The 25,874-nt window shown below is 42.1% G+C and overlaps 1 protein-coding gene across 2 annotated transcripts in view; it reads left to right on the forward strand.

Annotated features, from left to right (window-relative positions):
• Atg4c (autophagy related 4C cysteine peptidase) overlaps positions 1 to 25,874 on the forward strand; it is a 59,918-nt gene that overhangs the window by 14,353 nt on the left and 19,691 nt on the right. For both annotated transcript variants that reach the window (XM_055628870.1, XM_055628869.1), the window contains exons 2-9: positions 3,336 to 3,470; positions 4,761 to 4,844; positions 6,965 to 7,198; positions 11,030 to 11,360; positions 12,771 to 12,841; positions 14,110 to 14,246; positions 22,579 to 22,657; positions 23,321 to 23,397. In XM_055628870.1, coding sequence (XP_055484845.1) covers positions 3,395 to 3,470; positions 4,761 to 4,844; positions 6,965 to 7,198; positions 11,030 to 11,360; positions 12,771 to 12,841; positions 14,110 to 14,246; positions 22,579 to 22,657; positions 23,321 to 23,397 — 1,089 coding nt within the window. In that variant the 5' untranslated portion in view covers positions 3,336 to 3,394. The remainder of the gene's footprint in view (positions 1 to 3,335; positions 3,471 to 4,760; positions 4,845 to 6,964; positions 7,199 to 11,029; positions 11,361 to 12,770; positions 12,842 to 14,109; positions 14,247 to 22,578; positions 22,658 to 23,320; positions 23,398 to 25,874) is intronic.

Below are 25,874 nucleotides of genomic sequence, written 5' to 3' on the forward strand. Positions count from 1 at the left end.
GTGGGCCTGAGCTCGAGCTTGTAATAAAAAGGCCCTACTGTGTTTGCATCAGAATTGGCTCCTTGGTGGCCTTTGGGGTCCGTGAGACTTGGGCATAACTACTTAGCTATCAGCTTGTTCACCGCAGCCTATTTTCAGGTGAAACTACGTTAGTGAATTAACAAAAGTGATCTTTGTGATTTTTCTCTAGTCAGAGCTGCCCGAGAGTTTAAGGAGGTGAGGTTTCTATGGACTAAGCAGCTGAATCCAACTGACTGGAAACTTTGTAATGTCTTCATTGTAAAGTCTTTTTTTTTTTTTTTTTTTTTTTTTTTGCATATGGCGGAGTGATGGCAGTAAAAAGCTGAACGACACTGTCAGCATCAGCTGCGTGTTCTCTGTGTGGGTGCCAGGTGACAAAATCTCGTGCGGGAGCCACTGGGTGACCTCACTTAAACCCAGGATGAGAGCCTCCTGCTTTGGGGAAGCTGCCTAAATGAGAGAGAAAAAAACCTTCCCGGAGATGGGGTGACCAAATGTTTTGTTTTTTTCTTTAAGATTATTTTATTTTATGTGTACAAGTGTCTTGCCAGTGTACACCATGTGGAGGCCAGGAAACAGTGTTGGTTCCCCCGGAACTGGAGTTACAGACAGTTGTGAGCCACCTTGTGGGTGTCGGGATCTGCTGACAAGAGCAGACAGTACTCTTGACTGTTGAGTCATCTATCCAACTCCTGTCCGGGCTGTTTTAAATCATCGTAACAAAATGTTCAGAAAAACAAAAGAGTAGCTCTCAAGTTAAGTTTTCTTCAAAAGAGGGGGCTAGGAGAGTGTTTTTGGAGGTGCCAGGCACATTTATTACCTTGATTTTGGTCTCACAATTACGCCTATTTTCAGATCATTCATATTATAGGAGTTAAATATGTGCATATTTTGCTGTATAAAAAAAAAAAGAAAAATAATCACGATATTCAGATTACATAGGCGCTGACTTGTAGTGAGATGTACTCTGCAAATCAAAGACCTCCACAAAGCAGTAGTAAAACTCTGGGAAGAGGCTCTTTCTTAAACTGTGGACAGCTGCTGGCCTGGCAAGTTTGCTTTGCTATAGGTTATCCAGTGAAAAGTGTGCTTTAGCCTTTCCCTTGAGACAGAAATTAGCAGGGGGTTTTGCCAAGTTTCCTTACCTTGTCTGTGAGACCTTGGACCATGTCTGCCATACAGGAACGTGGTCTTTGAAAGCAAGCTTAACTGTTTCATGAACCCCGTCCTTGGACCAGTGTGAACTGTGTTTGCTTTGTCTATAAAAAGGGATTCGAACATAAACTTGATGCTTCCAGTACTAACTGATCGCCCTCTTGAAACTATCCTAAGTTTTCTGTCTCTTTCTCTTAACCTGCGATTTCTCAAGCCCCCCTCTCTCATGTTCCTTCAGTAAACCCCGAGGTTGAGTGACTGTTGGAGTTAGAATTCTGTTGCAACTGTCTTTTGCATATGAAAGCAAACCATTCATTCAGCTAGTCTTAACAGAAGCTCGTTAATAAGGAAACACATTTAAATATTTTTACTTGACAAGGGATCTCTGTTGAACTATAATTTTTCTTGTGTTCTGATCGTATTTCTACTTTAGGAAGAAAAGTTATTTCTAATGGCATGTACACAGCTTTGCAAAGCAGTAATGTACCAGCAGGCCCTGTTCACCCTGGGAAACCACGCTGGTCACACCTGTTTGACAAAGGAGTATTCCGCACCAGATGTGGTTCTAGCTGAGGCTCCGTCCGGTCCCAGACATGTCTCCAGAGGTTTCTCACAGCTCGCCTTTGCTTGTTTGAAGCCAAAGATTTTGTAATTTTATTTCCAGGCCCATTTTTTTCAGTTTCAAAGATGGCTGACTGAGGATTCATTTTACCAGGTTTCAAAGTCCGGCCCTCTTCACACCCCCCCGTGGTGGCCTGCAGTTCCCTACCTAGCCCAGGCTAACCTCTTAACAGTGCTGCTGCCTCTAGAGTTATAGACCCCACGGGGCACCACCAGCTTTCTTCATTTTCCCTTCAAGGACCTTTTCTGTTGCTTAAAGACAGCTTTCTCTCAGTCTCTGACCTGCGGAACTGGTTGGAGCAGCCTCAGTCTGATACTGTAACTTTCGTTGGGGGGGGGGGGTGTCCTTTAAAATTGGCCCACCACCGAGATTTACAACCTGCTTTCCAAATAATTAAGCCTCATCTCCTCCGTCAGCAAGTCCAGCACTTGATTCTCCTGGAAGGACTCCCAGCGCCTTATAAGTAAGGAGTTTAACGATAGGAAAGCAGCTGTGAGTTTTAATCTTTGAAATAGTTGACGTATGACGTATGGACGTTTTGCCTGCTCTGCAGGCCCTACGTACCTCACTTTTTAACCCTTTAGCTTCACCCGGGAGTCACAGTTGTAATTTGCTCAGTCTTTCAGATTTTATCACACATGTCAATTTTCCTTCAAGTTTCATTTATTCCTAGTTAAAATCAAAAGCACTTTCTGTTATAAAATTAAGCCACCCTTTTTATCTTTTTAAATGCTTCCGTATTGAGACAGGGAGATAAAGTAGAAAATGTCAGAATTTCAAAAGCAAAACAATTTGATACAGTTATATGGAAAGTAAGGACTACTTAATGTAAGCGGAAGTTCCCCTTCTGATGACAGCCAGCATTTCGGTAAGATTTCCAGTCAGCTTCTGTAATTACAAACAGAGAAGCCTTGGGTGTTCTTGCAAGCATTAAAGCTGACTATACTTTTCAGGTACTTTATTATATGCATTTGTGAGTGAGTGGGCACATTATCACTTGGTTATATGGTAATTTTATTTTACGTACTATATATTATATGCTTTATATAGTTAAAATATTTATAGGCTATCATATTCTAGAAAAGCCCTGTGAAATAAAAATTTCCTTCCTTCCTTCCTTCCTTCCTTCCTTCCTTCCTTCCTTCCTTCCTTCCTTCCTTCCTGTCTACCTGCATTTCTTTCTTTCTCTCTTCCTTCCTTTCTTTCGTTCATGAGGTCATTGTAGTTCAGGCTAGTGTTGAATCTGAACTCACTACGCAGCTGAGGATAAACCTGGAGTTCTGATTCTCTTCTTCCTCCAGAATTCTGGGGTTTCAGATATGGACCACTATTCTTGGTTTATGTGGGAGTTGGAATTAAGCTTAGAAGTAAATCCAGATTGTGTGCATGCTAGGCAAGGACTCCAGCACCTGAGCCACAGCCTCAGCTTGCTTTGATTACTTTTCTTTAAATTATATTTAATAATTGAAATAACTGTAGCAGTATGGTACCATATAGTATGTGTTGTTTACTTATTTGCCTTATTATTTTCTTTCAGTATATCGACTTTTATAAAAGAATGGAATCAAGTGATGGCTTTTTCTTTAGAATTTGAATATGGAGGCTTCAGGAACAGATGAAGTTGACAAGCTAAAAACTAAATTTATATCTGCTTGGAACAACATGAAATATAGTAAGTATTGTGATTTAAGCATTGGGTAAGCTTACTTGAGAATGAAATACTCTATTATGTCTGGAATATGGATGGACTGTAAACAGTGTGATAAGAATCTCTTGGTGACAGTGGAATATAATTATGAACATTGCCTAGAGACTCAAGTATAGTATGTTGAAATGTGGGCATGATGGTATATGCCTGTAATCCCAGGATTCTGGAGGTAGAGGCAGGAAAATCTATGATTTCAAGGCCTGGTCCATATAGCGAGTTTAATATAGTAAACATATAGTGTATGTGCCCCTGAGATGCCCTTCAGTCCCAGTTCTTTTCTTTTTGGAGGCAAGGTCTCATTTAACTCTGGTTGTTTCTATCTGGCGCAGGCTAGTTTTGAACTCATGATCTTCCTTAGTCCGCCGGGGTTCTATGTGCAGGGCGTCACAATCGGCCAGTAGTTCCTCTGTCTAAGATTAAGTAATACTTTGTTGTGTGATTCTACCTGACATTTTGCTTGCTTTTCATCGGTTAATTCTGAGTTTCTCTGAGTAGCGTTGCTGTGAATGCTCTAGTACACATTTTGCGTAAACGTATCTCCAATGCTGAGTCGGTAACAGCAGTCAGAGATCTCATACCCTTGGCATGCTTTCACCAGAGATTCAGGATGGTTCCTGCTGTTATGGATGCCAAAGAACACAGCCCCTCTCTCTCCCATTGCTGACAGATGGGAAGGAAGCAACCGGAAGAGTAGATTGCGACTTGAGCTGGGGCTGAGGAGAGTAGACTGAAAGCCCAGATGAGGATGCCTGAGCGCCTTGTTTGCATCTAGACAGTTATATGAGAGACCAAGTTTACCAGGCGTGCTGGCCTACTGTGTACTCTCCTTAGGTTCTTCTCCAGGGGCTTCCAAATGCTGCATGCCTTTAAAATATCTGAGATGGAAGACAGTTCAAAACGCTGATAATCTGTGTTTCCTTGGTGAACAGAAGTTAGTGGGAGGGAAACAGGAGTAGAGTCCCTGCCTTTTCAGTTTGTGCCAGAAGAGCATTGTGACCTGTCAAAATAAACCAAAATCACTTTTTTATTTTCTTTCATGTTTCTGAAGTGGCAGATTTTGGTCAAAAGACTGAAATTTATTTAAACTAGCATAAATAGCCTCTAATTTTGTTTCATTGTCTTAAGTGTTTTGTAACTTCTAGAAATGCACAATGGTAGTGATAATGATGACCTGAAGTTAACCACGAGGAAAGAAATACTGCAGGACTTTTACTTTGAAATCTTAACACCAGAACCCTCTTTCTCTCCATGCAGGTTGGGTGTTGAAAACAAAGACATATTTTAGTAGAAATTCACCTGTTTTATTGCTTGGGAAGTGTTATCATTTTAAATATGAAGGTGAGTGATGAATGTGCAAAGCGCTGTTGTGACATGTCAGCCACCTACGCTTTGTTTAACATAATGTGTTATGACATGATTTGGTCCTTGTGCAATTCTGGAGCTAAGGAGTATGCCAACTCTTGCCACAGCCCTGATATTTTGGACTTTGATTCTGTGTAAGTGCTAATTAAATATTACTTGAGTTGATATGCATGTGTCCTTTGTGAAGTTCTCTCGTAATGTTAGTATACGATAATAAAGTAAATGATTTCCCCGGTGACGTCACCAAGGATCTGCCCAATCCTCACATCCCAACCTCTCTGCAGTATGGAAACAAACTCCTATTAGTCAGCCGGGCTTTGTCGGTGCAGGCTCTTTCCAGAACTCTCCTTCACGCCTTTCTTTTCCCATCCTTCCTTTCCCCTCTAGCTGGGGCTTCATCCTCCCTACTGCTTCCTTGGCCCTGTTCTCCAGGTCCTTCTCTTGTTCCTTCTCTCCTCTCCCCTTACCCTTCTTCCCTCGTGGAGTTCCCCTTCTGCTTTCCTCTTAAGCTGTGTCAGTATATCGCAGAGGTTCTGGCCGGTGGTGTTTTCATTTTCATTTGACTGTAGGCATTCCTAAGGTTCTTTCCATCCAGTGGAACGGACCCTCTGGTCATTGAAGAGTTCATTGCCTGGACTCCATCTATTTGTACAGCTTTTGTAGTTTTTAGAATTTCTTGGTATTGTGGAATCAGTCTCCACTAAGCCTCCAATATTACTAGCAAATTTCTTTTGTTTTTTGCTTCCTTCCCCTACTTTTTATTGTGTGGTTCCTTGAAAGAGTCCTCATTCTTCCTAAAGCTCTTGGGACAGAGTTCATTTAGTACTGACAGTTTCTCCATGGTATTTAGTGCTGACCAGGTCTGAGGAGGGTAAGAAATGGCTTACGTCTTGAGAGGAGATGGGAGCTCTGTTTGTAAGATGAGGCATGACGAGAGCCAGGAGCTATTTAAAGCGTCATTTAGAACAAATGTTGCTGTCAGCAGTGGCACATTTAGACATATTGTAGCGCCATGTTTAATTTCCAGGCATCTTTATTTGTAACTTACTTCAAGTTCTCTATAATATTGAGAGAAAGTCATGTCAGTGGAAGCTTGGCATTCATTTGTTTATCATCCTCTGCTGAATCGATGTGAAGTTAGAGGGATGGGAAAATTTCAAAGTGAGCAGAAGGGATGGGTAGAGGAAGAATGAGGAGAGAGTCCAGTGGTAGGCTCTCCGCCTTTCCTGTCCTGCAGAAAGGCTCAGGATGCTGGGGTTCTTGGGACTATACTGTAGCTAGATGTATTTACTTGCTCACATACCCACACATCCAAGCTAACCAGAGCTAACGCTTGTTAGGATCCACCAATGCTGTGCAGCGTCTCCAGCTGCAGGCTAAAGGTGAAGTGGTCTCTCTGGGAATACCTGAGGAACAATTGTTCATTCTGAGAAAAGTGCTCTGTAAATTATTGGGCAAAAAAATGTTTTTTTTTTTTTTTTTTTTTTTTTTTTCTTTCTCATAGCAACTGTGATAGAGACAGCCAGTCTGCAGAGGCCTTTAAAATGATATGTGTAGGTAGCAATACATTCTGAAGAATGGTATCCGGATTTAAAAAGATGTTTAGGCTTTAAGAAATTTACATTCTTACTCTGTAAGTTATTAGTTTTGACTTTTTAATTTGAGTATCAATGTTCGTGACAGTGCAATGTGCACCTTTTTAAAGCATTAGCTCATGTGATGATATTCATTTTTACATATTGACAAGTCACAACATCTTATTTGCAAGTCACATTTCACAGAGCTCTAATAAGTGTGTCCTGAGCCAACAGAGGTAAAAAGTCAGTCATCCAGAAGGGATTTTACACATGTGCAAGATGTTGACTGTTACCGGTACATTACTGTTAATCCTTGTATTGTTTGCCAGAGCACAGACTACCCCAGGATTCATCCCTGTGTGATTAGACAGCTAAGGCTTATATTCCTTTTAAATGAGAAAAAAAAAACCCAAAACAACAACAACAACAACAACAACAAAACAGCAATGGTGTTGCCACTGGGCACACTTCCTCACCTATCTTTATGCTGCATAACTTACATTTTCACCTATCTCGTAGATGAAAACAAGGTGCCGCCTGCAGGATCAGGGTGCGCCATTGAAGACCATGTAATCGCAGGGAACGTGGAAGAGTTCCGCAAGGACTTCATCTCTAGAATATGGCTGACCTACAGGGAGGAGTTCCCTCAAATAGAAGCTTCCGCCTTGACGACGGACTGCGGCTGGGGCTGCACTCTGAGGACTGGCCAGATGCTGCTGGCCCAGGGCCTCATACTGCATTTCCTTGGTAGAGGTAACTCACGTCTCTCTGTTCGTGGCTGCTGTCATTTTTACTCAGCATCAGCCTGTGTGGCACGTCCAACTTCTGAGGTTAACCCCAAGAATTAATCGATTATAACTGTACTGAGCTGAGCTGACTGTCCTACATGTACTTGACTCTTCTTTCAGAACTGCAGATTCAACATGGCTCCTCACCACAGTGAACGTAGCTCATGTTTTCTTATTTTAGTTGGGTTCTTCAGTGTATTAAGTCCTAGGCAGAAGAATGGTTTTTTTTCCTTTTTCTTTTTCTTTTCCTTTCTTTTCCTTTCCTTTTTCCTTTTTCCTTTTTCCTTTCTCCTTCTTCCTTCTTCCTTTTTCCTTCCCTTCCCTTCCCTTCCCTTCCCCTTCTTCCCTTTCTTCTTCCCCTTCTTCTCTTTCTTTTTCCCCTTCCCCTTCTTTCCCTTCTTCTTCCCCTTCCCCTTTTTCCTCTTCTTCCCCTTCCCCTTCTTCCCTTTCCCCTTCTTCCCTTTCTTCTTCCCCTTCTTTCCTTTCTTCTTCCCCTTCTTTCCTTTCTTCTTCCCCTTCTTCTTCTTTCCCTTCCCCTTCTTCTCCTTCCCCTTCTTCCCCTTCTCCTTCTTTCCCTTCTTCCCCTTCTTCCACTTCCCCTTCTTTCCCTTCTCCTTCCCCTCCTTCCCCTTCTTCCCCTTCCACTTGCTTTCCCCTTCCCCTTCTTCCCCTTCCCCTTGCCTTCCCCTTTCCCTTTTTCTTTCCCTTTCCCGTTTTCCCTTTTCCCTTTCCCCCTTTCCCTTTCCCTTTTTCCCTTTCCCTTTTCCCCTTTCCCCTTCCCCTCTCCTTTTTCCCCTTCCCCTCTCCTCTTTCCCCTTCCCCTTCTTCTTCCCTTCTTCTTCTTTGTGTTTTGCTTTGACACAGGGTTTCTCTGTGTTGATTTGGTTGTCCTGGACTCACTTTGTAGACCAGGCTGGCCTTGAACTCACAGAGTCTGCCTCCCAAAGTGCTGGGGTTACAGATGTGTGCCACTGTGCCTGACAGCAGCAGAATTTTTACACTGGGTTTTTTCTCTGTTTGTGTCAGTAATTTTTAATCTTTATAAATGATAACCAGAATTGTATATTATTATTATTATTATTATTATTATTATTATTATTATTATTTTGAGACAAGGTCTCACTATGGAGCCCTGACTGGCCTGGAACTCACTATGTAGTTGAGGCTGGCCTTGAATTCATAGAGATCAACCTGCCTTTTTCTCTTGGATGCTAGGCATGTGCTACCAAACATGGCTATAATTTTTTATATTAAAATGTTAGAGATATTCTTGATCAGAACATTATGTTTAGAGTTTAGAAAAGACTTATTAAAATAAATAAATGTGTGTGTATCTGTGTAGAGGCCAGAAGAAGACATCAGGTTCTCTGGAGCTGGAATTAGAGGCAGTTAGGAGGTGCCCAACATGGGCTGGAGACTGATTCTGTTTTCTCCTACAAGAGCAGCAAACACTCTGAACTGCTGATCCATTTCTTCAGCCCCAGTGCTTAGACTTTGTTTGTCTGTTTGTGATTTTTCAAGACAAGGTCTTTCTGTGTAGCCCTGGCTATCCTGGAAATCACTCTGTAGCCCAGGCTGGCCTTGAACTCACAGAGATCCACCTGCCTCTGCCTCCTGAGTGCTGGGATTAAGGTGTTTGCCACCCTTGCCCAGCTTGCACGTAAACTTTTAAACCCTCAGAAATATCTCATTGATATTCAAAGTCGTGTTTACTTTCTAATGTCATTCTCCTGTCAGTCAGTTTTTTATGATGCATATCTTTGTAAGAGGGTTTTGTTTTACCATTTTAGGCTATCATCTCTGGCTAAAGTGTTAGACAATATCCCTGTACCAGTAACTTTTCTGTAGAGGTGATTGAAGTCATTTAGTAAGACAGTTGGCTAGTAGTGAGACTAATACAAAGAAAAAGGTGTTTTTTTTTTTTTTTTTGTTTTGTTTTGTTTTGTTTTTAATCTTTAAAATTTTTACTCATTGGAGATTAAGCTCAGGGCTTTGGCTATATGCTGGAAAAGCGTAATAAACCCAACTAAGAAAGACTCAGTTTAGACCAGTTTTCTGGGGGTGATTTGTTTGTGGTCCTGTATACTCATGAACAGGGATGGGAATGTTTATTCCTGATCTCTGAACCTGTGATTTAATCTAAACTTAAAATGATTTGCTTCATTAACTTACAAATAAAGTTTGAAGATTACCACATTTTTAAAAATGGTAAAATAATGCTTATGCTTAATGTGTTTAGATCTTATATCTTTCCTGGATTTATTCATTAGCTTTAGTTTACTAGAGAACTTCTATTATTACTTTCCAACAAACCATCATGGTATATTCTGAAGGAAGGCACCAGGAAAATATCTTGAAGAAAACTTACATTTTTAGTAGTTGTTGTTCTTCTTCTTCTCCTCCTCCTCCTCCTTTTTTTAAAAACATATAATCAAAACTAATCTTTCTAAAGATATCTACTCGGAATGCTATAGATGTTAGTAAACATTTTTTTTTTTTTATTTTTAAATTGTGCCTTTGGGAAGCCCAGAAGTCCAGCTGACTGGCAGTGGAGTTCGGGAGTCTATTTAGACTGAGGATTGCCAAAAAAGAAAACCATATTGAAGGGTTATCCATTTGTACCTGAGTTTAGCAGCTATTTTGTTTTTAACTTTTTTTTTTTTTCTTAATTACATGTAGCACATTCTCAGTTTGGAAAATTTAGAAATTACAGAGTAGTTGAGACATTCAGATCTAAGTATATCATTGATGTTACCGTATTCTTTTACTCATGTTTTTTGTTTTATTTCATAAGCACATCTTGCCATCCGGCTTAGTCTGGTCCAGAATGTTTTCCTGGCCTGTCCCCCGCCTGGGCCTCCTGAGCACTGCTCCTCCCCCGCCCCCATTCTTCCTCTTTTGTGACTCCTTCCTTCTGCTTTTTTATTTTCTGTTTAGTACTGAGGATGAATTCCAGGGCTTGGAGAATGTCAGACAAACACTAATCTATAACCCCATCACATTGTTTTTGTTTTTTTCGAGGCAGGTTTTCCCTGTGTAGGCTAGGCTGGCCTCCGTGCCCCATTGTCCTACCTCAACCTAGCAAGTGCTGGGGTTGTAGGCAAGAGCCACATGCTTTGTATGGCTTCTTCCTTCCTTCCTTCCTTCCTTCCTTCCTTCCTTCCTTCCTTCCTTTTGAAATAGGGTCTCACTGTGTATATAGACTAACTTCCAACTCAGAGATTGGCCTTCCTCAGCTTCCCAAGTGCTAGGATTTAAGGTGTGTGCCTCCATGCCTGGCATACATTTTTTTCCTCTTTCAAAGCAGCTTTGAAGTGGTCAGCCCTGAAATCATGTACATACAAATAACACTATATGTAATGATCAGGTTATATATTTAGGAGTGTATATATGTTATACACACACACACACACATAACAATAACAATAGTTAAAGAAAAGAGGCCATGAATTTTAATTTCAAAAAAAAATTAAAGAAGCTTTATTGTGATATAATCTGTATGCATTTACTCATTTAAAGTGAGCACTTCAGTGGTTTGGAGTATTCTAACAGAGCTCTGTAGCCATCACAATGTCTAATTTTAGAATATTTTTATTATTGCACAGAGAAATCTTAAATCCTTTGGCAGCCATCCCACCCTGTTTGTACAAACACTCTGATTTCTGCCTCTGTACAGTCCTGAGTTTCTGTTTTGGTTCAGTAACCTGGGTGGCTTTAAATGCTGTGTGTTTATTTACTATGGTCATCAAGGTCTCTCTGCTTGAAAAGTCTGAGTCTTGCTTTGGAATTGCTATAGCTTGGACCTGGCCTGATGCACTGCACATCGAGAATTCGGACTCTGACTCATGGCCTTCCAACACTGTCAAAAAGTTTACTGCGTCATTTGAAGCCTCGCTTTCAGGGGAAAGAACGCTCAGAACCCCAGCAGCATGTCTGAAGGAGACGGTGGGGAAGCACTGTGACGACCATTCAGTGCGGAATGAGACTTACCACAGGAGAATCATCTCCTGGTTTGGAGACTCCCCCGGGGCTGTCTTCGGCTTGCATCGACTGATCGAGTTCGGGAAGAAGTCTGGGAAAAAGGCTGGCGATTGGTACGGACCAGCCGTGGTCGCTCACATTTTAAGGTATCGTTGTCTTCAACCCTTCCATCTTGTGTTCAGAAATATCAACTTTGAAGTGAGTGCACGCAGCTGCAGCTCTTGCTTGTAGGTACAAATATCCAGTGTCTCTTTCTAACTAGGTTCTTGTTAGATTAGATTGGAGTCTGGAGGGAGATCATATTAGTTTTTTTTTTTAATGTAACCAATTAATTGATGTCTAATAAGGTGTCAAGAGCTAAAATTATTGTTTTAGCTTTTCCATTCACATTTCAAATTCATATGCATGATAAAATAGTGAAGCAAACATTTATGAGCCACCATGCGGTTGCTGGGAATTGAACTTAGGACCTCTAGAAGAACAGCCGGTGCTCTTAACCACTGAGCCATCTCTCCAGCCCATGAAGCAAACATTTATAAAAGCACAATCACAATAGATAGTTTCTAACTTTCAAGATATCCCCAGGCTTAATATGCTTTTCCTGTAGTGGCAAATGGTAAGTATTTAGTGCTTTACAGACTAACATGTTTCTGTAATTCATTCTTCTTTTTTTCTCATTCAATATTTGACACTGTCAAAACTATTCTTATAAAAACAGTCTGCAGGTTGTATTTGGCCATAGTTATCTGGTGTTTCATCTATACTATTATACAGGAACTTACATAGTAGAATATTTAAAGTTAAACAGAAATAAAGATATAGACAAATTAAATATTTTACTTGCCACATCTGCATAATTTCTTTTTTAGATTTTTTTTTTTATCACAACACATGCCATTGAAAATACACAGAAGTGCCTCATAGTTTGCAGTTTTGCTTACTGAATTTCAACACTTTAAATTAGGAAACTCATTTGCTCAGGTCCTATTGTTGTGTCTTGTTTCCCCCTGCCCCATGGCTCTAGGTATCAAACCCGGGACCTCAAGATGCTAGGCAAGTGCTGAACTGCAGAGTTGTGCTCTAGCCCCTCATACTGATTTTTGAATGGTGTGAATAAGCTGAACCATTGTTTAAAGTTAAAAAAAAAAAAGAACTTTGAGAAGTGTAGCTGGGGTCAAGGACAGTTAATAACATTCTTTGTACTGGATATCTTACTGTGGAGCAAAGCTTGGATCCATGTGACTTAGGATATCCAGGGAGCTGACGACGAAAGGAACGCCTTTGAGTGCTGGGAGATAAGTTTTCTACCCAGGTTCTGAAGGCTTGCTTTGTCTAGAGAGCCTTCATTTTGAGCCTCTGGGTAATGCAGTGTAATGTTCAGCTTTGGAAAGTGAAGCTGATTTTTGACACCGTTCATGTGATAGATTCGACAGCAGACATGCTGGCTACACACGAAAGGCAGAGAAGCCACAGAGTATTGTCCTTTTTAAACTAAATCTTTAGGTGCCAACAGTAAGTCTTGGTTAGGACTCTAAGGATGTTTATTATTTTCCCAGAAAAGCAGTTGAAGAAGCGCGGCACCCTGATTTGCAAGGAATAACTATTTATGTTGCACAGGACTGCACAGGTATGGAGTGTGTAAAATTCCAGCTGTGTTATCTTATTGGCTCAGACCCTTCGTGTGTGTGTGTGTGTGTGTGTGTGTGTGTGTGTGTGTGTGTAGCTCATCTCTTCCTGGTTATAATGATTATGAAAATGACAGCCATTTGTTCCCCTGCAGCACTTTTCAAGTAACAAGAATTTAGTATTTTTTTTTCTGAGTAAATGCCATTAAATATTAATTAAAGTATATTCGCAAAGAAAGTTTGGACGTTTACAATGATTATCTTGCTATCTTTCTCCTCCCTGAGACAGGCTTTCACTGTGTAGCCTGGGCTGGTCTTGAACTTACAATTCTATTTTCGCCTACCCTGGCACCCCAGCAGCTAGTGCTGAGGGTGTATCGGAACACTCAGTCGAACATTCTCTTTAGTTAGTCAGCTTAAGCCAGTTATGATGACTCATGCTTCTAGTTCTGGCCCAAGGAGGCCTGGGCAGGAAGGTCAGACATTTGAGGAAAGAAAATTCTGAGTTTCCCTTAGAAATATGTTTCCTGCCAGTGTGCCAAAAAAAATCACCTCTCATGGTTGTTTGGGGTCGTCTTTTTGGTAGCTGGTATCTGTAGTTATCCTGAAACTCTGTTGACAATAGAAATAGAGGCTTTAACTTCCTGAAATAAAGTAAGCCACCCCATGCTGTAAGTTATTTTTTTCCCACAGGAAAGCTATTAAGAGGATAAAATTAATGCTTTAGAAAAGTAGGAAATATGCCTGTCAGGTTTAATAGGAAGATATTTACAAAGCTGGCCACCAACAAGGGCACGTAGTATTGAAAGAGTGGCTTGTGTCTGGCATCTTCTGCTTCTGAAAACATTTCTTCATAGTGCGTGAGAGTCGTGAGCATGTGCGAGTCGGAGGACAACTTGCAGGAACAGGTTCTCGCCTCCCATCTTATGGTCTCTGGGGGTGGAACTCAGGCTGTCGGGCTTGGGGGCAAGAGCCTTGCTGCTTAGACACCCCGAAGGCCTGCGTTTGTCACCGAATCAAGTGCAACACCCTCTGGCTTATCTTAGCTTTTGCTGTTTGTCCTCCATTTCCCAGCTAAAACATACGCTCAGGGAGATCAAGACTTGTGTTTTACTTCTGCTGAATTTCCAGGGGCTGTGTGCACGGAATTTTGCATTTAGGGATACTGGAGACCGGATGACCAGCGGTGGAGGGTGGGGGCAAGAGTAAGAATGTTGATTCGGCTGCCTCTATAGCATTCAATACACGCATGCCCATTGTGTTTCCCCAGTTTACAATTCTGATGTCATTGACAAACAGACTGAATCTGTGACCTCTGGAGATGGGCGTGACAAGGCTGTTATTATTTTAGTTCCTGTTAGACTTGGTGGAGAGAGAACCAATACGGACTACCTGGAGTTTGTGAAGGTAAGAGGCGCTCAGTGCTCTTTCTATTTTGGGGCTCAAGGCAGTAGTACCTAATATGAAAAATATAGAAGCATTTCAGAATCTGTTCCATAAGTAAGTTGTGACCCCACCTTGTGAAGTTTGGCAATTGGGGATCTTCAGTTTCGCCACTGAGAGATTACGTGTGGGTCTGAAGAGCATCCCTCTATGACTGAGTGAAAAGCCTTTGAGTCTTTGTGCTAACTGACTGGCCTGCAGGAGCGAGGTTTGCAATATGGCCACTACTCGAGTGTCCTTTTCTGATTAACACAATGTTTATCTTAGTTAATCTTAAAACCAACATTGAAACATGGCAAACTAATTATGACACTTTTATAATTACTAATAAAAACTGTTAAAATTACTACTGCATTTCATAACTTGTTATCGTGACACCACGATGCCAGTGAGAAATTGGTTATATAGGCAGAAGTCAGTATGGAGGAGGGGAGGGCCCAGCTTAAAGGCTATTCAATCCCATAGTATATAATTTTGTTTCTTGAACCAAAAGAACCTGTCTGGTCACGTGCTTAGTGAGTTAGGCACTATGACATTCAGTTTTGAAGCAATGTCTTAGTAATATTGAGTATTTGGTTAAGTTTGTAGTTTTAATATTACGTTCAGTTTTAATAAAATGATTTTTCTCCTTGCTGTGATGAAACACTTGACAGTATAAACTTTAGGGAGTTGCAGTGCAGAGGTGTTCAGTCCTTCACCTGCAGGCGACATGCAGCCCAGGGTAGCCATGAGTGCTAACCTAGCAGAAGTGTAACTTACCTCAGCTGTTGTGATTTTTTTTTCCCCCTTGTCCTTTGGCTTTGGTGACTAGACCACATGGTCCCTTAGTGTGAATGTTGGTGCGATGGCCGTGCTGCTGTGTGGTCGTGCACAACACATGTGTGCAATGATCTTCTACTTGCCTGCAGGTGCTGCATCTGTGTCTTCCAAGGTGCTGTAATAGGCATCTAATGTTACTTAGAAGACAGAAGAGTATTCTATTTGATAACCAAGGTTGCGGCTACTCCTCAGCTGCGTCTCCTGTGTTGCTCACCGTTCTTGCCAGCTGGCTTCTCTCTGTACTGCATCAGCAGCTGGGATATGAAGGACTCATCCATATCTTTCTACTTTTCTATCAGTTAATATTTACGGTCAAAATAATTATCATCCCCTGTGTTAACTATGTTTTAATCCTAGCATTGCTTATGCAGTGTCTCAAAGGGAAACAGAACTGGGGCTAGGGAGATGGCTTAGCTAGGCAAGCTCCAGGAGGACCTGAGTTTGAACCCCACGTGCCCTCAGAAAGGTGGGCATGGTCCCTAAATCCCAATACCAGGAGGGATGTGGATTTGCTGGCCAGTCAGTCAGTCCAGCTAGTCAATGAGTGTGAGGACTAGTGAGAGACCCTGTTTCAAGAAATAAGGGAGAGAGCAACCGAGGAAGACACTTAATATCATCCTTCCACATACAAGCACCCACAATGCACTCAGACTCATGCACACCAGGATGGGGGGAGGAGAAGAGAAGCCCAGAAGAAGAAACATTATAGAGAGAAGAAGACTGTTGAGTGCAAAGTGATGAGTTTTCTGTTGAGGTAAAATGTAAGGTTGTTTGCCCAGCTGGTCGGGAATTTGTGTAAGTTTTCAAAGATCGTAATCTGAAAAGTCACTGCATGGAATACAAGCTGTCAAGTTTGATGTGTGTCAGGGTTGTGTGTCACGAGGACAGAATAGTGGTGCCGAACAAAGGACGAGTCTCAACAAAATCGTTTTTGAAAGTTATGATTTGGACAGATTCTATTGTAAAAGCTAGTTATGTGACAGCATATTTAATAGCAAACAAAACAAAACAAAACAAAACAAAAACAAAAACAAAACCAACCTATCTCCTGGTGGTGAGTTTATTACGTGATGCATGCAGAGCGTGGCCGGCATAACGTTACGTGCTTTGAGAAAAGGGACAGTTCTAAAATCAGTTTGTCTCACCTGGCTGTGGCCATGTAAATTGAAGAAACTGGAAAGTTTATTGAAAGAAGGTTGGAGAGTAGAGCCACTAACTAACTCTTCTGTGTGGGCGCTCAGTCACACCTCAGCCAGACAGATGCAGCTCAGATCATCACTGTCACTAAAAGCACTGATGATGAATCTAAAAACATGGCTTCCTTTGTGTCGTTAAAAGGCACAGTCAGGTCACTGGGTTTCTGTAAAGCAGTAGCAAACAAAGCCATGTTTATGTCATGGCGTCTGTGGTAGTTTCCAGTGGTGCCCTGGGAAAAGTAGTTAGAAGAGAGGGGCTTGTGCAGTGAAGACAATGCCACCACTGCCCAGAATCGGTGTCGAGCGAAGCATTGCATAATACGTGAAGAAAATGTGTGTGTGCAACGTGAAGCTTGAGTAATGATATGAAAATCTTAACTAGTACAGAATTTCATTAGGACGGAGGGATTTAGTCCTCTCCCACCCCAGAATTTCATAAAACGTTGATGTTGACTGTGGCTACTTCTGTAAGAGGCTAAGTCAAGGCCAGACGCTGAGAGGATTTTATGATTTGCAACATTATCGAGTCCTTTTTGATATCAAAAACAAAATTGGTACCAGAACCTGACAATGAAAACTAAATGCTTACGCATGTAGCATTTAGCCATTCCCTTTCATGGTTAGACATGTGTCTTCAAGGGTAAAACCAATTTATGAACACAGTGTTTCAAATCATCTCATTTTAAGTGAAACTAAAATTGTGGTAGTTCGAACTCAGGCTCTTTAAACAGTCTTATACATTTCAACACACTAGTTAAAAACAGCCTTGAGGAGACAGAGAAATACATGATGAGATTGCTGGACCAACCAAAGACCATGCAAGAAGAGGACCTCGATGCCCTGCTCAGATGTAGCCCACGGCAGCTCAGTCTCCATGGGGGTTCCCTAGGAAGGGGAGCAGGGGCTGTCTCTGACATGGACTCTGTTGCCTGCTCTTTGATTACCCCTGGCGGGACAGTCTTGCCAGGCCACAGAGGAAGAGGATGCAGGCAGTCCTGATGAGACTTGATAGGCTGGGGTCAGATGGTAGGGGAAGAAGGCTCCTTCTTTCTGAGGACTAGGGGAGGGAAACGGAGGGGGAAGAGAGAGGTAGGGTAGAAGGAGACGAGGGAGGGGGCTACAATTGGGATATAAAGTAAATTATATAAAAAAATAAAAATAAATTAGAAAAAATCCCCTTGAAAATGGACTTCAAGAATTTTGGGAAAATAGTGTCTGGGATTCCAGGTTTAGCTGCCATAAAACATTACCTGCTAATTTCCCCACGGAATGATTAGAGCTTCACCCTGGCATTCATCTTAAAGAAGCTGACGTCTCTTGACTAGACTCCCAGAGGTCTCAGTCTTCCAGAGACAAGCGTTGCTGGCTTCTGCCTTCCACCTCATTCGTGCCATTGCTGTTTGCCGCATCCACATCTGTGAGCAGCCAGAGTGACACTAGGACCGCAGCACCTGACGAGCACCTGAGGAATCCACTGAGAGCTGCCGTTAAGTCCACCAGCATTCGCTTCTCAAGTAGAATGCCGAAGACCCCGTTACTTTTATGTTTCCACCTTTTCTTCATGTAATAACAGTATTTAAAAACCCATCAATGTTTATTATGTAGGTATGCTCCCTTTCTTGATCTATGCCTGCACGCATAGCAGCTGCTCAGTGATTTGCTGAGGCTCTCTGAGCGGCGCGTTCCGTAATCAGGGTCAGAGCATGCATGTGCTGGCGTGCAGCGTGAAAGTGACACACAGACCTTCCTCCTTTTGCTCCACGGCTTTTGTTTGTATTTGCATATTGAATGTGTGGCGAGAGAAGCCTACAGGCCAGGCACCCCTGGTGTAAAGCTTGAGGCCTGGAAGGCCTGCTGAGACTGTGGCTGCCCATGGTGGGGGGCATGAAGAGGCCTGCTCAAATATGGAGGATCAGGAAACACGCTGTTCCTGTAATACCCTCAAAGGCCTGTTGCTAGGCACTGCACCTCCAGCAGCCTTCCCCCTCCCCCAAAACTTCCATTGCTCTCCCAGACAGCGCGATTGCCCGAGAGAGCCAAGTTTTTTAAACCCTTGAGCCTATGGGGACACTTCACATTCAAACCACATGGCTTCCTTGAGCCAAAGCCTTTTCTTGGTGGCAGAAGTTGCCAGGGCCTTGCGGCTGTGTTTCATCTGGCAGAGGGCTCTGTTGTTTGTAGCATTGACGGCCACACTGCTTGGTGCACCTGAGCGGTGTCCTGGAGCCAGAGCTAGCGGGGAACAAGTGCTTTGAGCCGTCAGTGCGAGTTCCCTGATCAGTATTTGGTAGCTCGTTTGTGTTACCCTTTCCAATACAATCCATCTCCTTTGCCCTCACAATAGCCAGGTACGTTTTCTTTATAAACTAGAAAAGGCCCAGAGAAATCAAGTGATATGTTCAAATTCAGAACTGGAGGTAAGACCATCGCTTTGCTGTCTTAAAGTTCCCCTACTAAAGAATGTTTCGAAAGACAACGTTCTCTTGAACATCTGCTCGTTGGGTTTACATTGTAATCGACTAAAATGAGAGCAACTTTTGAGGGTTGAAGAGTCAGACAAAAACGCCTGAAGTGATTGTATGGGGATTATATGGCAGGTGTTCTGTGTGGCCAGAGGGGTTGATGCGAAGAGCCACCCACCGGAAAGTAAAAAGCAGTGTGTCTGGAAGCCCTCAGAGAGAGGCCATGGCTGACACTTCCCCTTTTCCTCTACCTCCGCTTTGCTCATCTTTTTGTGTTTGTGGTCAGCAGTTTTATAACCCCCCCCCCCCACCAATGTGCAGTATAGTCCAGAATGCACCATGTAATTATGGATTTGAAATGTATTACTCAAGGTCATTCCACAGTACCCTAGAAATAGTACCCCCCCCCCCGGAGTCCTGCTACCTTCCATGAGGAGAAGGACGTCTGCCATCTGCCTTATCATCCTTTACACAAGAAGCTTTATTTTTATAAGGAGATGGAATGAGGAGAACTCAAAGTTCCTTCTTCCACAAGACAAATTAGGACTCTGCTTTTTGATGGATTAGCTTCAGTTTCATTGGTTGCTTTGTGGATACAATTCAGTAAATCCTCACACTAACGGTGTGAGAAGCACTTGGAAAAACTGAAAGGCAGCTAAGGTTTCTAAAGATACGGCCTCACGCAGATGTGGTGTTGCGGTTCCTCGTCACTAAGTGAGCACTGTGGGAGTCTGCTCTGGTCTGAAGCAGAGGAAGTACAGATATGGCCACAGTCTTTTTCTGAGAAGAGTCGGCAATGGCTCTTGGTATAGATAGGTCTCTTTCTTTTTGCCGCTGTGAGAGACCGTCACTTCTTCATTTGTCCCCAGGACATTAACATTTCATTCAGCTGATTCAGTTGCCTTGTGAAACTAAGACAGTTTTTATTTAAAGAGAAAGAAATAGAAACCTTGCTGTTAAAATAAAGCAAAAACTAAAAACAACGATTACCATTAAATGCTTGTCTTTCATAGGATTATTTTTAATTGTTAGTTGATTCAGGGTACCTAAGGTTAGCAAAGATCTTAATGTTTGTTTTATTTATTGCTCACCAGTTGCTGCTTTTCGTAATAAACCACTTTGATTTTTTTGCAAGATTGTAATTAATTAAGGCTCTCTTTCAAAAGATTTAATTATTTCCATCTTATCTGTGTGAAGGTGTGCCTAGTGCCTGAGGAGGGTGGCAGATACCATGGAACTGGAATCTGGTTGTGAGCCACCACTTGGGTGCTGGCAACTGAACCTGGGTCTTCTGTGAGAGTAGCAAATGCCCTTAACCACCGAGCCCTTCCTCCAGCCCACGAGGCTGTTCTTTAGAGGCTGATTTGGTCTGTTTTGTGCTCCTGTAATAGAATACTTGAGATTGGGTAATTTATAAAGAGCAAAGATCCGTTCTCTTGTATTCTGTATGTTCCTGGCCAGGATCAAGGGGCTGGTTTCAGACGAAGGGTCTCTTCCAGACAAGCAAGACAGAGGACCTATTCCCTCAGGCCTATTTTAGAGCATCTTTAATCCATTCAGAAGGGTGGAGCTATCAGGACCCTAAGGTCTCACCTCTTAATATTGTTTTAATAAGGATTAAGTTTCTAGCATGTGAATTTTAGAGGAAATATTTGAACTGTAGCAGAGGAATATTTATAACATGAATAATCTAGAACAGTTCAAATATTATGAGGGTTTACAGGCATAGAATACAACCATTAGTTGTCAAAGAGATATATGTATTTATCGATATGAAAAAGATGTTCCTGGTATGATGAGTGCCAAAAAGATAAAGTATCGAGGGGCTGGAGAGATGGTTGAGTGCTTAGGAACACTTACCGTTCTAGCAGAGAGCCCAGGTTCAGTTTCCAGCACCACATCAGGTGGCTCGCAATTTCCTGTAACTCCATGGGATCTGCTGCCCTCTGGCTTTTGTAGGAGCTTACACTGATACAGTGTACATAAGCCTACACAGGCACACACATACACAGGGATTAAAAATCCAAAAAGAAAGAGAGTAGCATATCCAGTGTAGCCACCTATAAAATTGTACTGGTTAATATGTGTATGTACTATTTGTAGATGTCAAGAAGATATTTCCCCCAAATTTTAATAACAACAAGCTCTAAGCTAGGTGTGGTGGCACATGCCTGTGATACCAGCAGGTGGGAAAGGGGAGGCAGTGAGGTTAGTTCAGGGTCATCTTCTGTTATATAGTAAGCTTGTGACTGTTCTGGACAGCATGAGACATTGCCTCAAAAATGAAAAAAAAAAAAAAAGCTAAAAAATTAATCTTTGAATATTGTAATTTTTGTGTTTGTGAACATCTCTTTTTTACGGTGTCCACACATTACTTTTAAGAAAACCAATTAGATTAGAAAATACTTTCTCTGATTTGGTTAACTTGCTAAAGGAAGAACACTGTCTGTACACAGATGTGTTAGTTACCTACCTCTACGAAATGCCTGATGGCTCATCCTGGCAGGGGAGGCCCGGGGGCAGGAGGGTGAGGTGCAGGAGGGTGAGAGGGGTGTCTGGTTAGGGAGCAGTGAGGGAGGCAGAGAGGAGAACGCTGCGTTCTCCTCTTTCCCAGTCCATATGATGGCCCCGCCCATATTCAGGATGCTCCTTCTCACCCCAGGTAAGCCTCTCTGGAGACACTCACACATCTGCCTGGAGCTGTGTCTCCTAGGTGATTTAGCTTCTGTCAAGTTGACAGTTTCTCAGGTTTTTTTTGTTGCTGTGATAAAACGCCATGACCTAAAGCAGCTTGGCAAGGAAAGGGTCTGGAAATTGAACTGCCAATCCTGCGTCAGTCTCTTGAATACTACGTTCATGCCACTGCATTCACCTCCAAGTGTTGTTTCTGATTAATGTATAACAGATTTTGCATTGTAGTAAAACATTTGTGAGCTGGATGATGGCAGGGGGGTCATCTGAGCTTATTTTTTATTTTTTATTTTTTATCCTCTAGATCAGGGGTTCTCAACCTTTCTAGTGCTGTGACCTTTAATACAGCTCCTCATGTTGTGGTGACCCCCCAGCCATAAGACTATTTTCATTGCTAGTTCCTAGCTGTGATTTTGCTACTGTTATGAATTGTAATGTAAATATCTTATGTAGGTCTTGGGTGACCCCATGAAAGGGTCATTTGATCCCCAAAGGCGACCCACAGGGTGAGAACTGAAGCTCTAGATAATAGAGAATGCTCTGATTAAGAGCAGAACAAGAAGCCGTGTGTTGGTGGAGCACGCCTTTAATCCCGGCATCACTGTGGCAGAGTCAGGTGGATCTCTGTGAGTGTGAGACCAGCCTGGTCTACAGGACAGCCAAAGCTACATATAGAAACCCTGTATCCAAAAAACCAAAACCAAAACCAAACCGAAGAAGAAGAGGAGGAGGAGGAGGAGGAGGAGGAGGAGGAGGAGGAAGAGGAGGAGGAAGAGGAGGAGGAAGAGGAGGAGGAAGAGGAGGAGGAAGAGGAAGAGGAAGAGGAAGAGGGAGAGGAAGAAGAAGAAGAAGAAGAAGAAGAAGAAGAAGAAGAAGAAGAAGAAGAAGAAAGAAAGAAGAAGAAGAAGAAAAAGAAGGAGAAAATATGCAATGTGAATTAATACTGCATGGTTTAAAGAGAAAGGAGGCAGCTTGGAAGACTAGGATTCCAGGAGACAGAGCAAACGTAAAAGATTAGTTACTGTTGGCGAGAAGTTGGGGTGCTTCTAAAATTGGCAGTGTGGATTCCGCTGTTTCAGATCATCCCCGCTCGTCTCCTGATTTAAATCTGTTAATTTCCTTTGACAGGGTGTTTTAAGCCTCGAATACTGTGTAGGTATTATTGGCGGCAAACCGAAGCAGTCCTATTACTTTGCTGGATTTCAAGGTTAGTGACTATTACTATTGTGTTTTTTTTTATTGTTTTCTTTTAAAGCGGGAAGTTACCTTGGGGTTGTTTGGAAACAAGATGGTTGCCGGAGCCCCGTGACTGAGGGCCTCACGCTGTTGTCAGCCCTCCCTCAGCCACTCACTTGTCACCTGATCCACAACATAATCCCATCCCTTAAAGTGTGTGGCTAATTTCTGTTACTGCACAAACAAAGCGTAATTTATTGGTTTCCCCGAATTCCAGAAGACGCCGCTGCCGCGTCCTGGCAGTTGCTATTTACACATTTACGTTTTTACCCGTTTCTTAGCGGTGTTAGTTGATGATGGGATGACAAGCAATATGTTCTTGCTGTCAGAACAAAGAGGCCAATGCATTTTTCATATGCAAACTGTAGAATATAATTGTGTGTTTGTGAAAGTAATTTTATCACCAAAAATTAAATGACAGTCTCATCACTTTATAAAATTCTGCTTATACAAGCATATTTGATTATGCAAAGTTAATCTATGCCTCGCAGACCCGCGTCTCCGTCAGTGAGTATCAGGCTGGCAGCCTGTTATACCTAGACTTTTTTCAGCTGCTCTACATAGAAATTGGATTGTAAGCAGTGTCATAATAAGGTGTTTTTTGAATTACTTGTCTTCTGTTTTGTCCTTGTAGATGACAGTTTGATTTACATGGACCCTCATTACTGCCAGTCTTTTGTAGATGTCAGCATAAAGGACTTCCCCCTTGAGGTACTGTACATGGAGAGCCGGGATTGTTTTCTTATCGTCTGAGGCAGACTGTTAGTCAGAGGTGTGCTAGGTAGCCCATGCTTTTCTCGTATTACAATCACAAGTTAGTCTCTTGCTAGTGTACAAAACCATAGCCAGCACTGGTCAAAGGCTGAGAGCTTGGCTGCTGAATTTTAATTTGTGATTTATTGCCTTCTTCATTTATGTCCATCTCCACCTCGTTAGGTACCTTGATTGTACTGAAATGAATGATCAAGCCTCTGAGTACTTTTGTAGCCAGGTAGCTAAGCAGTACATAAACAGAAGAATTGATAGCGTTAGGTCTGTCTGGGAAGGAGAGGAGACAAAAGAATGGTTCCCCAAAGAAAGGCCGACTGACTTGGCTAGAGTGACAGGATGAGGCCTCCACGCTGGCAGAGCCTTGGTCTCTGCTTACAGTTCATGTGCTTCTATGGATTTCCAGCAGTTGTTGAAGCTCGTCCTCATAGACTCTTCTTTCCCTATGGATGGTCACTTTGCCATCCAGGATTTTACGTCAGAAGAGTTTGAGTTCCTAAGTGAGATGGATAACTGTTATATCATTTAGTTACAGACTAAATGATTTTGATCGCAAATGGCAAGGACACTGATTGTAAAGGGCTAGTTCTGAGAAATGTGTTAAATGGTGTGTTTCAGAAATGCCTTTTGACCTGGTATTAATCCTTAATAGTATTCAAAGGGGTGTATATGAAAGGAATTGGCAAGATTAAAGTCTAGCTTAGAAGATGCATTATGAAAGAAGCTAGCCTCTTTTGTGAGTTCTGAGTTCCTCAGCTGTGTCAGCCATTCATAGAGTGTTGTATTAGAACCTTTTTAAACCTTAGGAGGTCTTTGGGGCAGCTGTGTATACACTGGCTAGGGCCGCACCCCTGCTAGGCGAGAGTACCACCACTGACCTAAACCTCCAACCCCAAAGCTGCACTTCCTGCCCTTGTTATATCAAGCGAAGATTGTAAACTGCCTCATTCCCAAGTATCCTTGCTCTCATGTCTTGTGTATATACCTCGTGACAGTGAATAGCATCTCTTTTATACTTTACCTGTTAATATCATTTTTGTAGACTTGTTAAAAAAATAGATGAAATTAAAATCGCAAACCTTTTATCTAACTCCAGGTAAATAATTACCTGTAATCCTGACATTTTAAATGACTGATCTAACAGGATTGTGAAATTTTAAGTAGGAGATTTAAGCTAAAGAATATGTTTAAATATATTCTTTGCTATTATTTTAACATGTTGATTTCTTACATGTTTAAAGTTGAACTTTCAGTATTTTGAAATTAAATTTGGTCAACTTCTTTTTTTTATGAATTGTCATTTATTGCATTTTCTAGATGGGAGTCTGTAGACCTCCCTTGAGCTCTTCCATGTATCTTCAAATGCTTTTGTTGTATTTTTATATTAATTTTCATGCTTGTGATATTATCTCATGAATATGTTAGGATATATTGTTGATTTAGCATGTGAAATTGAGTAGAATTCTATACTAGAAGGAAGAAAATCTTCCTCATTTGTAGTTATCTTCATTGAGGTTTGTTTGTTTGCTTTTCTGAGACAAGGTCTCACTATGTGGCCCTAGCAATAGGTCAAGTTGGGCTTAGATTCATGGGGATCTGCTTGCCTCTGCTCCAGTCAGTGCCGAGATTAAAGGTGTGCATTGCCCATTGCCACACCCAGCTGAAGGTAGCTGTTAGTGTGTGAAGAACGTGGTGTGATTTTCAAGGAGAAGTGGGGTTCACAGGAGCAGTTAAGCAACCTCAGAGAAAAAGATGTGAAAAGACAAGTGAGGAACTAGAGAATGAGATGAACTTGAGGCCTGAGCAGTGACTGCGGCCTGAGTTTCTGGTTTCCATTGTCAGTGACTAGAATAAGACAGAATTTTAGTTGTTGAAATGGGAGGACTATGATACATGTGTGTATTCATGTGTAGGCATGTATTAAATATAAATTTACATGCACATATGTATCTGCGTACTCAACATGAAATGTATATACAGTGTTTCTCCTAGTCAGCATCAGCTCAGAGTTACCTGAAGGCGTCACACATGGGGAATTGCCTCTATCTGATTGTCTTGCCAGCATGTGTGGGTGGCATTTTCTCATTGCTACTGGAATGTAGGAAGGCGGAGCCCCCTGCGGGTGGTACCATCCTTAGACAGGAGGCCCCGGACTGTATAAGAAAGTTAGTGGAGCAGAAGCTAGGGAGCGAGGCAGTAAGCAGCAGTCCTCCCTGGCTTCAGTTCTGAGTTCCTGCCATGGCTCCCCTCATTTACGGACTGTGACCCATAAGCTGAAATAAACTTACTTTTGGCTCTGCTGTTACCATGCAAAAGAAAGCAAACTAGGAAAGCATTACATATATGTGAGTAATGAATTAAGGTTTCCTAAATCAGAAATTTTTTGAGATGGGAACTCACAGAGATCCACTGTCTCTGAA

This window comes from Psammomys obesus, unplaced genomic scaffold, assembly GCF_907164565.1.
Source record: "Psammomys obesus unplaced genomic scaffold, mPsaObe1.curated_primary_1811, whole genome shotgun sequence".
In the NCBI taxonomy this organism is placed as follows: Eukaryota; Metazoa; Chordata; class Mammalia; order Rodentia; family Muridae; genus Psammomys; species Psammomys obesus.